General features: G+C 56.4%; 1 protein-coding gene across 1 annotated transcript in view; it reads left to right on the top strand.

Moving 5' to 3' along the window:
• Window positions 1–3244, top strand: part of LOC144248679 (mitogen-activated protein kinase 4-like) — a 28698-nt gene extending 25454 nt beyond the window's left edge. Inside the window, exon 5 of the mRNA XM_077790699.1 lies at window positions 639–3244. Within this exon, the coding sequence (XP_077646825.1) occupies window positions 639–1326 (688 nt within the window). The 3' untranslated portion in view covers window positions 1327–3244. The remainder of the gene's footprint in view (window positions 1–638) is intronic.
• Window positions 3245–12816: the final 9572 nt, after the last annotated feature.

Here is a 12816-nt window from a genome sequence, read left to right as displayed (position 1 = left end):
GTGATGCCCAGCCTCGGTGGGGTTGGTCACAGAATTCCCAGAATCACAGAATCACCGGGTTGGAAGAGACCTTCAAGATCATCGAGTCCAACCCAGCCCCAGCACCTCAACTCAGCCCTGGCACCCAGTGCCACATCCAGGCTTTGTTAAACACATCCAGGGATGGCGACTCCACCACCTCCCTGGGCAGCCATCCCAGAACTTCATCACTATTTCTGTAAAAACCTTTTCCTAATATCCAACCCCTGGCACAGCTTGAGACTGCGTCCTCTGGTTCTGTCAGTTTTAGGTCTTTTACTGTTCTGTCACCAAACAGGAAGGACTCTCGCTGTGGTACCTGTCTGTGGGCTGAGGGGTAGATTGCTTATTAATGGTGCTAATCAATTTTTAGCCCCGAGAGGAGGGGAGATGATCGGCATCTGAAGGAAGGAGCTGCTTGGTTTGTTTGTTGGGGTTTTGTTCCTGCATCTCAGGCTTTTGATAATAAAAATTACTGACGCCCTGGCATTTTAACGCAGAAGAGAATGTCAGTAAGACATTACACCAGCGAGCAGAAGGCCGGGCGAGCAGCAGCAGCAGCCTGGGGCAGGTTTGGGCACTGCTGTTGCCCGTGTCTCACAGCGGTGTGTCTTTGGCAGGTACCACATCAGCCTCTCCTCCGACCTGGACTGGAGGCACGACAAGCCCCACGAGATGGACGAGGTCCAGCGGGACCCCCGCGCGGGCTCCGAGTCCACCGCGGAGGAGGCGCAGGTCGACCCGCGGAAATACTCCCAGAGCAGCTCCGAGAGGTTCCTGGAGCTGTCCCACTCGTCCATGGACCGCGTGTTCGACGCCGACTGCGGGAAGTCGTGCGATTACAAAGTGGGGTCGCCCTCCTATCTGGACAAGTTGCTGTGGAGGGACAGTAAGCCCCACCACTACTCGGAGCCCAAGCTAATCCTGGATTTATCCCACTGGAAAAGGGCGACCATAGCACCCGCAGCTGAGCTGTCGCTGGAAGAGGAGCCATCCAACCTGTTTCTGGAGATCGCCCAGTGGGTGAAGAGCACGCAGGCGGGGCTGGAGTGCCCCAGCTCCCTGCCGGAGATGCAGGAGCGCAGCCTGCCCTCCTCTCCTCACCGCCTGCACAAGGAGCCCGCGGAGGTGAGCAGCGAGACCGACCCCGACTTCGACCTGGACGTCTTCATCTCCAGGGCGCTGAAGCTTTGCACGAAGCCCGAGGATCTTCCGGACAACAAGCTCAGCGAGATCAACGGGGCCTGCATCTCGGAGCACGCCGGGGACATGGTGCAGGCAGAGGTGTACCAGAAGGAGCGGTGGTGAGCCCCCGCGGGCCCCGCTGCACCCCTGTTCCTCCGGGGCGGTGCGGCCGCTGCGCGGGGCCCGGCGGCTCCCGGGTGTCACCGAGCGTCCCCTCTCCACACTACCCAACGCCTTTTCCGGGAAAGGCAAGCACAAACCACGCGCCCCTTGCGATGCCTTAGAAGTGCTTCTAAGGGGATCCGGAGGTGCGAGCGAAATCCTGGGTTTCTTACACTGCCTTAACAATCTTGCCTTGCGATCTCTGGGACCTGTTTGAAGCTTAAATGTACGAGGGGAAGAAACGACAGTACATGGTAGGTTTACAAACAGTAGTCAAACAGACTTATTTTCCTTTCTTTTTCTATAGCAACTTGAAACGACAAGGACACAATTAACATTTTCAGTACGGTCAGATTCCCTCCTGGGTGGACAGGTTCCCAAAACGCCAAACTCTGAGCCGCTCCGAGGCGCCTGTGCGAGGACAGGTACGGAATAAAGTGATGCCAGCCGTCAGTCAGCACAGAATGGAACTAGAGGTAGAGTTTGGCCACCAGACAGAAAAATAACTCTCTGAGAATACAAATGGGGAAGAAATTTGACCTACAAAGTACAGGCCGCTGGGGATCTGTTTTATTTTCTCTGAGGACAAGACAAAATTTTTGCTAAGTGCATTTTGCTGGTTAGTGGTTTCTCACACCAAAAGCTTCCCTTCAGTCGCGGGGGATGCACGGGGATCTGAGCTTTCCGAGCACTTCGGAGGGCCCGTGTGATGCACTTCAGGGCGACAGCCTGGTGCTCGGACAGCTGCCGCTAGACCAGCGAATTCCAGCGGGATGGGGAGGGCTGGGCGGGCGTGAGAGCTGGGAGCAGGGAGCGACGCTGCCCGGCACCTCCAGCCACACGGACCCAGCCAGGGCTCAGCTCACACCCACCTCTGCTGCTGAAAAAGGACTCAAAGTGCTACAGGCTTTCCTCCTGACAAAGATCTCGTGAAGAAAACAACAGTTCCTGTGGCATGAGCTTCCTAACCGGCCACTTTGCTCCCAGCTTCTCTGGGAGATGCTGGTGTCAGCGGGCAACTGTGTGTAAATAGATGAAGACACGGCTGATCTATCTACTGTACCTTCTGTTTCCATCCACACTTCTGAGCACCTTAATAATGAATCAGCTAACAAGAGTTTGTATAGGGAAGAAATGTTCTATACTTATATTTAACCCAACTCGGCAGCTTTTTAAATGGGAGATCTGTAAACAGTGCCATACAAGACAGCCTCTGCTTTCCTCACCATCCTGCTGCTGTGCTGCCCGGCACAGCGGCACTGCTGGCGTTTGTACAGGAGAAACTGCTGTATTTAGTACTGCAAGGCCCATATTTAACTATTCCTGTGTGGATTATTTCTACCCTTTTAACAAGCAATCCGCTGAACGCTCTGAGACGTGAAGAAACGCGTGTGAGGCTCCGATGACTAGCAGCAGTGCTTGCTGCTTTGCTGGTTTCCGTTCTTGCTGGGACCAGGGTTAGCTGTGGCAGGCTTTGACAAGCCCAGGAAGGTGTTCCTGTGTGAGGATCTCGCGTCGGGGCGATGGGAATGCCACTGCTCCAGCCCATCGGCAGCACTGGTGTGAAGGCAGCCAGCTGCAAGGATGGCATGGGGCGCAAGTCCAGCTGCAGGGGTGGGGAAGGCATTTGGAAGGCAAAGCTGATGGAGAAGGCCTGAAAAGGCAAAGCCATTTGTCTCAGGTCCTTGCTGAGAGCGTTTGCATGTCCCCCAGAGCGGTTTAGAAAGGGGAAACGGGACAGAGACAGAGGTTTGGTTTCTGGGGTGTTGCAGATGATTGATATACCTCAACTAAAGCTCAGCACTTTCACTGGGGGTGGGGGACATTCCAATGGAAGGAGCAGCTGCCCCGCACTGGAGCAGATCCAACCAGCCCCGAAGACCACGGCTGGCTGTCCTTGGTCCTGCTGCCCACGGTCCTGCTGCCCACGGTCCTGCTGCCCACGGTCCTGCTGACCACTGTCCTGCTGACCACGGTCCTGCTGCCCACGGTCCTGCTGACCACGGTCCTGCTGACCACTGTCCTGCTGACCACGGTTGTGCTGCCCACTGTCCTGCTGACTGTGATCCCACTGCCCACAGCCTCACCGCCCAATATCCCACTGTCCATGATCCCACTGCCCACTGTCCCACTGCCCACTGCCCCACTGCCCCTCTGCCCACTGCCCCACAGCCCCACTGCCCCACTGCCCACTGCCCACTGCCCACAGCCCCACTGCCCATGATCCCACTGCCCACTCTCCCACTGCCCACAGCCCCACAGCCCCACTGCCCACAGCCCCATGCCCACTGCCCACTGCCCACTGCCTCACTGCCCACAGCCCCACAGCCCCACTGCCCACAGCCCCATGCCCACTGCCCACTGCCCACTGCCCACTGCCCACAGCCCCACTGCCCACTGCCCCACTGCCCACTGCCCACAGCCCCACAGCCCCACTGCCCAATATCCCACAGCCCCACTGCCCACAGCCCCACTGCCCACTGCCCCACTGCCCCACTGCCCACTGCCCACAGCCCCACTGTCCACTCTCCCATTGCCCACTGCCCACAGCCCCACTGCCCACAGCCCCACTGCCCACTCTCCCATTGCCCACTGCCCACAGCCCCACTGCCCACAGCCCCACTGTCCACTCTCCCATTGCCCAGTGCCCACTGCCCCACTTGCCCACTGCCCCACTGCCCACAGCCCCACTGCCCACTCTCCCACTGCCCACTGCCCACTGCCCACTCTCCCACTGCCCACTGCCCACAGCCCCACTGCCCACTCTCTCACTGCCCACTGCCCATTGCCCACTGCCCCACTGCCCCACTTGCCCACTGCCCCACTGCCCACTCTCTCACTGCCCACAGCCCCACTGTCCACTCTCCCACTGCCCCACTGCCCACAGTCCCGCTGCCCCCGGGCTGGAGGGTGGTGTGCCAGGGCAGGGAAGGCGCAGGACCCTCGGCTGTGTCCCACGGGCTCGGGAGGAGGATCCGTCCATCCCAGTGGGAGCGGCGTGGCTGCAGCAGAGTGGCCAGCTGCCCACCCGGAGCCAGCAGAGCCCAGGGCACGGGGGGAGAGCGGTCAGTGACCCCAGGAGCCCCTCTGGCAGGCGGAGCAGCGCCGTGCTGCCCTGGGGCTGGACACCAGCCTGCACAATCCTCGCCAGGCAGCGGTGGCCACGTCCCCTCAGCCCAGCACCATTCCCATGGGCTGTCACTTCTTCTCCAGAGGCCTGCAGGACTGTTTGTTATGGCCGTGAAAGAAAGGGTTTTGCTCTCGAGTGTTGTCCTGTGGGCCCACAATTAAAGTGTAAGACGGACTCAGTAACGAGCAAACAGAGCGTGTCGCCGCCGCTTGGGATTTTCCATCTCGCTTTGTGAGCTCTTGTTTAATGTCATTCCAAAACCTCAGCGTCACATGCTGGGAAAAGGGGATAAGAGGGATGGCTTTAATTTGTTACCTGAGTGTGCTTAGCTGATCACAAGCCAGATCTGTCTCTCATTTGCAGAAATAAAATGTAAGGCCTGAGCCTTCCTTGCGTGGCAGTGTGTAATTGTTTCACAAATTATTACTATTGTTATTGTGAAGTGTTTACTCCAGTAGTGGTGTCTAGATCTCTTCTGCAAATCACAGAATTCATTCAGGTTGGAAAAGGCTTTTAAGAGTGAACATGAAGACCCAGATCACATCACATTTGCATTCTGGGGTTTCCTGGTGTTGGGCTGCTCCTCACCCAGCTTTGTTTCAGCAGGTTCAGGCTGCCTGAGCACTCGGGGTCACAGGGAGGGAATTCAGAGTCTGTCATCATCTGTGTCTCATGCAGTTCAAAGATTAGTTTCAGTGCAAGATCCCCCATCAGGTGTTTCAGTAAATCTGCAGAGGACATTCACTGAAAGAGACACAGAGCGCTGCTGTTGCTGGCAGCACTGTGGTGCCATCACGTAGCCCTGGGACGGGTGCACACCCCAGACTCAGAGATGTGGGCCTGGATTTTATTTAAAGAACAACAGTGGGAGCAGAAAAATCCCTCCCTGAAACTGCAGGAGCTGCTCCTGGTGGCTCCTGGCCAGGATCTGCCCTTCCACTGCAGCCTGGGAACCCGTTGGGAAGGTGATTTTAAAACTCCCATAAATGTCAAAAAGATGCCTCCAACGGCTCTGTTGCTGCCCCAGTGATTGTTCCCCCTCAGTCACTGATATGTGACTGTTTTTGCTGCAGTTTATTTTAATCGTGCTGGGACTCAGCAGCTGTTACACCATCGCAGAGTTTCACCATTGCCATAACCAACTTCAGCTGCCTTTTAAAGGGTGGGGACATCCTGGGAGGCTTTTCCTGTGCAAATCCCTCCCAGATCCCAGAGCAAAACCACGACATAGCAACAGTGAATTTTACAAGTGGGCTTTCTGGAGGCTGGGCTGAAAATGATCAGTTCTGTCCCTTGGAGCAATTTCATGCCACCATCTACAGTTTTTGAGAGCTTGCAGTGTGCAGTGTGGCATGCAGGCGTTTCAGCTCTGAAATGTTCTTTCTGTTTCAGCTGGTTCCGAGAGGAATAGAAGAGAACAAATGCACCATATGGTGTATGCCTGTGAATTGTTGCCTTTGACATTTTGAAAGGCAGAGTTTGATTTTGAAGCAGTACAATATCCGGGTGAATGGAGTCCTCTCAAAGTGCATCTTCACTTTCTGAAGCCGTGCTCACCCCGGTGTTTTAGACTGCCGTCTAGGCACTGGGGAAGCTGGTTTATAATGATCATATTGCTAAATTCAGAGTGGGTTTTTACTTATTAAAATAAAAATATTCTGTCTTAGAAAGCACAGCCTTTTCACACAGCATCTTTCCCTGCCTGGTCTTGGCTTGTGGTGGAATAAAGTGCAACAAAAGGATCTCTGAATGGTTGCTTTCATTAATGTTGCAGTGACAATTAGGTGTTTTAGGAAGTTTATATGAATTTTTTGAAGCTTTGGAAGGAATATACCCAAGGACATCTTTGACAGCACAGGCTATTCTGAAAAATAGAGATAATTCCTGTGTAAGCCAACGCTGCCTGAAGCGTTTGTGTCTACCAGAGATGCCAAACTCCTGGGATGTTTCTGGGAGTCCATCAGGCATTTCAGGAGGGCAGTGGGGTCAGCAGGACAGCCTGAAGCGGACAGCCCGCTGCTCTTGGAGCCACGGGGTGGGTTTTGCCGTATGGATGGGGGCAGGATGGCATTTTAGTGCTGAAACGCTGCCTTTAAAATGTGTGTGCTGCCCGTCCCTAAACCCTGCTGGCCTCCGCAGCGCCTGCAGCAGCGCTCGGTGAGGAGTGTCCCGTCACACCAGCTCAGTGCCACAGCTCCTGGAGGCTCCCAGGGACCAGGGATGGTGACATTTCCCCAGGGAACACTGACATGGCTCCCAGGGACCTGAGGAATGGTGACATTTCCCCAGAGAACGGTGACATGGCTCCCAGGGACCCAGGGATGGTGACAGTTTCCCAGGGAACAGTGACATGGCTCCCAGGGACCTGAGGAATGGTGACATTTCCCCAGGGAACGGTGACATGGCTCCCAGGGACCTGAGGAATGGTGACATTTCCCCAGGGAACAGTGACATGGCTCCCAGGGACCCAGGGATGGTGACATTTCCCCAGGGAACGGTGACATGGCTCCCAGGGACCTGAGGAATGGTGACATTTCCCCAGGGAACGGTGACATGGCTCCCACCTTAGAGCCCAGGGATGGTGACATTTCCCCAGGGAACACTGACATGGCTCCCAGGGACCTGAGGAATGGTGACATTTCCCCAGGGAACAGTGACATGGCTCCCAGGGACCCAGGGATGGTGACATTTCCCCAGGGAACAGTGACATGGCTCCCAGGGACCCAGGGATGGTGACATTTCCCCAGGGAACACTGACACGGCTCCCAGGGACCCAGGGACAGTGACATTTCCCCAGGGAACAGTGACATGGCTCCCACCTTAGAGCCCAGGGATGGTGACATTTCCCCAGGGAATGGTGACATGGCTCCCACCTTAGAGCTCAGGGATGGTGACATTTCCCCAGGGAACACTGACATGGCTCCCAGGGACCCAGGGACAGTGACAGTTCCCCAGAGAACGGTGACATGGCTCCCAGGGACCCAGGGACAGTGACAGTTCCCCAGGGAACGGTGACATGGCTCCCAGGGACCCAGGGATGGTGACATTTCCCCAGGGAACACTGACACGGCTCCCAGGGACCCAGGGATGGTGACAGTTCCCCAGGGAACAGTGACATGGCTCCCAGGGACCCAGGGATGGTGACATTTCCCCAGGGAACACTGACACGGCTCCCAGGGACCCAGGGATGGTGACATTTCCCCAGGGAACACTGACACGGCTCCCAGGGACCCAGGGATGGTGACATTTCCCCAGGGAACAGTGACATGGCTCCCAGGGACCCAGGGACAGTGACAGTTTCCCAGGGAACAGTGACATGGCTCCCAGGGACCTGAGGAATGGTGACATTTCCCCAGGGAACAGTGACATGGCTCCCAGGGACCCAGGGACAGTGACAGTTCCCCAGGGAATGGTGACATGGCTCCCACCTTGGAGATCAGGGATGGTGACATTTCCCCAGGGAACAGTGACATGGCTCCCAGGGACCCAGGGACAGTCACAGTTCCCCAGGGAACAGTGACATGGCTCCCAGGGACCCAGGGATGGTGACATTTCCCCAGGGAACAGTGACATGGCTCCCACCTTAGAGCTCAGGGATGGTGACATCTCATGGAGAACGAGGTCGAGCTTCTGTCCCAAGATTTGTCACCTACTGCAGCTTCTCTTGGCTTTCCACACTGCACTGTGTGTGCAGCACGAATTTTGCAGCAAAGCAGGCCAAGTGTTTGGAGAACTTTACATGTCTTTTCTTTTCCTGGGAGGCTGGGGAGTTGTGCCACTGGTGAAGTGGCACAATTGTGACTGTTTGTCCTGGTTTAGGGCAAATTTTGTGAGGAAACCTCCAAAAGGAGTCCGTCTACAAATCAAGTTCAAGCGGCCCCTCTCCCTACTATTTCAGGAGAAGACTTCCCTGGAGAAAATGGAAAAAATCAGTTTATTTAACAAGTAAAGTGTTCCCAAGCATGAATAATATGAAATAAACCCCCTCAGAGTTCTGAAGAGATGGCAATTCAGAAAGTCCTTTTTGTGGGTTGTAGTTGGCTCACTCGGTCTCTTCTCAGTCCCTCTGGCACTGGAATGCAGGGTCCCAGACCTCGGTGGGCCACAGGTGTGAGCTGCCAGTGTTTTTCTGGGTTTTCAGTCCAGAGCAGGTTTAAACAGTTCCAAGAAAAAGGAAAGTCTGTGATGGTGATTAAATTGTTCAAATGTTCAGCTCCTGTTTGTTGGCAAGAAACCTTTCTGTGCCTCTGAGTGTCACCATCCCTGAGCCCAAAGGACACAAACCTGATGAGTTGTGGTTCCCACTGCAGGGGCACTTGGACCTTGGCTCTGCACAGTCTGACATTTCCCCAGGGAACAGTGACATGCAGGGAGGACTCCCACCTGCAGACCCACAGGTGGAGGGAAGGCAAGCACAATCAGCGTGATTGATAAGCAAGCTTCGTTTATGCAAAAATCCTGTCAGTTTATGTGGGGTTTGCTACAAGCAAAGTCAGCAGCAGCTCTCATTGCTTTCACAAAGGTCTTTGTCCTGTTTAGCCTACGTGCATTTACAACCATAGCCAGGTTCCTCAAGCCAAGTTTCTCATCTCTAGTCACGTCGTCGTGCTACATCCCATCTTCTCTGGGCACATCTTGTCACACAGCCTATTCTTGTACAAGCATATCTCCAAGGATGTGCTCATCCTTATTCTCTCATTCCCACCTTGCTCCGTTTCCCAGGCCTAGACAGACCTTGCAGAGTTTCCCAAGCCTAGACACAGAGCCACTTTCCCAAGCTCTGTTCCCAGGCCAGATTCTGATTCTGATTCTGGGGTCTTCGACAGAGGTATCAATGAATAACTGTTCCATTGATCCCCTCTCCTGCAACCATTCACCAGCACACAGGCAGTGACATTTCCCCAGGGAGCAGCGACGTGCAGGGAGGGAAGAAAATGCTTTCAGCCCAAAGTGTCCTGCAAATCCCTGTGCCCATGGGCAGCTGGGCACTGGGAAGCAGTTATCCAGGTAAGTCCTTCCCTAAAACACTTGGTGTGCAAGGCCAGGACTCAGCCAGGCACAGCAGGACCCACCTCTGTGTGTGTGCACACACACAAGTGTTCCGTGTGCTGAGCACCTGGCAGGCCCTGGATCAGGATCCAGACTGGGAGGGTTTGTTTCCAACCTCACAGCTCCTCCTTGCCCACTCGTGACAACGGTCAACCACATCTTCTCGCCCTCCTTCTCCCCAAGAGGTGGGAATTCCTCCATCAGAACTCCTCTGACTGCTGTAGGGATAAAACAGACAAGAGGCCAGTGGACCACAAGCAAAATGCACCGAGGATCTGAGCTCTGCTCATACAAGCTGCCTGCTTTTCCGGCTTGCTGGAGGTGGTTGATACTGGAGTTACTCCATCCCCGAGCAGGCAGCCCACATTTCTACGGAGCTGGATGTTGGGGATGAGTGTGGACGGGCAGCACTGGCATCCTACCCAGGAACACTCCTCAGTCCCTGCAGGGGCACAGCAGAGCCCTGCCTGAGGACATCTCCTCGGGCTCCAGAGCCAACCCTTGGGCACAGCTGGGTGTGAGGAAAGCTGGGCAAGAGGGGCACTTGTGCTGCTGCTGTCTGCCCGCTGTAGGCACACAGTCCTCAGGGAGGTCCACAGAGCAGAGAGAGCCCTCCTGGGAACAGTTAAATACTAATTGGAGGGGCCTCCAGATTTCCTTGTGTATCCCATGGAGGTGTCCTCTGTGAAAGGAAGGAAGAAGAAAATCCTCTCTCTCCAGAGAAGATGGCATGGATGTTTATTCATTGCAGACCCAGCAGTGTGTCAGTGCAGCAGAACAAGGCTGCACATTGGGGTGCTCCTGCCGCTAACTCAGCCTGCTGAGCAGCTCCGTGTCCCACAGCCCGGACAGCTCACCACCCCTTCCTACAAAAGGATGCAGAGGAATCAGCTTTTCTGCCCAAAACTAGCAGCAGATCAGAGGCTCACATTGCCTGTGCATGGCAGGTGCTGTTTCTGAGCCGTGAACATCTCATCCCACTGCTGCCTCCAGAGCTGTGCCCCAGCACCCTGAGCGCCACCAGCACCCAGGGGAGCTGCCCCGTGGCTCCCGGGAGCAGCAGGAGAGGCTGTGTGGGGACAGGGACATGGCAGAGAGCTGGGGGGCTGGCTGTGTCACCCCTTAACCCTCAGGCTGTGTGGGGACAGGGACATGGCAGAGAGCTGGGGGGCTGGCTGTGTCACCCCTTAACCCTCAGACTGTGTGGGGACATGGCAGAGAGCTGGGGGGCTGGCTGTGTCACCCCTTAACCCTCAGACTGTGTGGGGACATGGCAGAGAGCTGGGGGGCTGGCTGTGTCACCCCTTAACCCTCAGACAGGCTGTGTGGGGACAGGGACATGGCAGAGAGCTGGGGGGCTGGCTGTGTCACCCCTTAACCCTCAGACTGTGTGGGGACATGGCAGAGAGCTGGGGGGCTGGCTGTGTCACCCCTTAACCCTCAGGCTGTGTGGGGACAGGGACATGGCAGAGAGCTGGGGGGCTGGCTGTGTCACCCCTTAACCCTCAGACTGTGTGGGGACAGGGACATGGCAGAGAGCTGGGGGGCTGGCTGTGTCACCCCTTAACCCTCAGACAGGCTGTGTGGGGACAGGGACGTGGCAGAGAGCTGGGGGGCTGGCTGTGTCACCCCTTAACCCTCAGACTGTGTGGGGACATGGCAGAGAGCTGGGGGGCTGGCTGTGTCACCCCTTAACCCTCAGACAGGCTGTGTGGGGACATGGCAGAGAGCTGGGGGGCTGGCTGTGTCACCCCTTAATCCTCAGACAGGCTGTGTTGGGACATGGCAGAGAGCTGGGGGGCTGGCTGTGTCACCCCTTAACCCTCAGACAGGCTGTGTGGGGACATGGCAGAGAGCTGGGGGACTGGCTGTGTCACCCCTTAACCCTCAGACAGGCTGTGTGGGGACAGGGACATGGCAGAGAGCTGGGGGGCTGGCTGTGTCACCCCTTAACCCTCAGACTGTGTGGGGACATGGCAGAGAGCTGGGGGGCTGGCTGTGTCACCCCTTAACCCTCAGACTGTGTGGGGACATGGCAGAGAGCTGGGGGGCTGGCTGTGTCACCCCTTAACCCTCAGACAGGCTGTGTGGGGACAGGGACATGGCAGAGAGCTGGGGGGCTGGCTGTGTCACCCCTTAATCCTCAGACAGGCTGTGTGGGGACAGGGACATGGCAGAGAGCTGGGGGGCTGGCTGTGTCACCCCTTAACCCTCAGACTGTGTGGGGACATGGCAGAGAGCTGGGGGGCTGGCTGTGTCACCCCTTAACCCTCAGGCTGTGTGGGGACGTGGCAGAGAGCTGGGGGGCTGGCTGTGTCACCCCTTAACCCTCAGACAGGCTGTGTGGGGACAGGGACGTGGCAGAGAGCTGGGGGGCTGGCTGTGTCACCCCTTAACCCTCAGACAGGCTGTGTGGGGACAGGGACATGGCAGAGAGCTGGGGGGCTGGCTGTGTCACCCCTTAACCCTCAACATAACATACACACATACAACATACATACAACACCCATAACCCTCAACCCCTTAATCCTCAGGCTGTGCCATCCCTTGGCCTCCATGGGTAAATAAATGGGAACCAAAAGCTGCGGAGGCAGAAGTGTCAGCCTTGAGCTGCTGAGCAGCACGCTGAAATATTTAACCAGGGAAGACCCTGGTGTGTTCCTCTGGCTGTGTCCCGTGTCTGCAGAGGCAGCGAGTGGCGTTTCACACCACCACCAGAGCCAGACGTGGGCAGAGCTGTTTGTCACCTCTGGGCGAGGGGCTGCTCCCGCAGCAGGGACCTGTCTCTCCAAATTACATCCCTGCAACACAAGAGCTGCCAGCAAAGGCTGAGCTGCTCCCTGCTCTCGTCTGCCGCTGGGATTTGCTCCCCCAGCAGCGACACAGCCTGCCTGCACTGCTGGAGCTGCACAGGAGCATCACTGTGCTCGCACTCGGCTCCTGTGGGAGCCCCGGCCTTGTTCTGGGGTCCCATGTGCTGGTGAAATTCCTCCTCCAGCCCGTGCTTCCAAAGAAAAACTCTGCAGGCTCTTGCTGTTCGGTCTCAAGGCAGTTTATTGCGAGTTATCTAACAGATTATGTTCTGTTTTGCTGTGGTTTGCTCAGTATTAAGGCAGAGGCACACACACACCCTGACATCCTCTCTGTCTGCTGTCTTCTTCTTCTCTCCCCCCTCTCAGAGCCCCCAGAGACACTGTCTGTGATCTCTGTCCATGGGTTCCTGAGCCCTGCCAGGGTCCCAGGGCATCCAGAGGGAAGCCCTGGGTTCCCAC

Source organism: Lonchura striata, unplaced genomic scaffold (assembly GCF_046129695.1).
Source record: "Lonchura striata isolate bLonStr1 unplaced genomic scaffold, bLonStr1.mat Scaffold_251, whole genome shotgun sequence".
Taxonomy (NCBI): domain Eukaryota; kingdom Metazoa; phylum Chordata; class Aves; order Passeriformes; family Estrildidae; genus Lonchura; species Lonchura striata.
The sequence above is the reverse complement of the archived record's forward strand: the minus strand, read 5'-3'. Positions and strand labels throughout refer to the sequence as shown.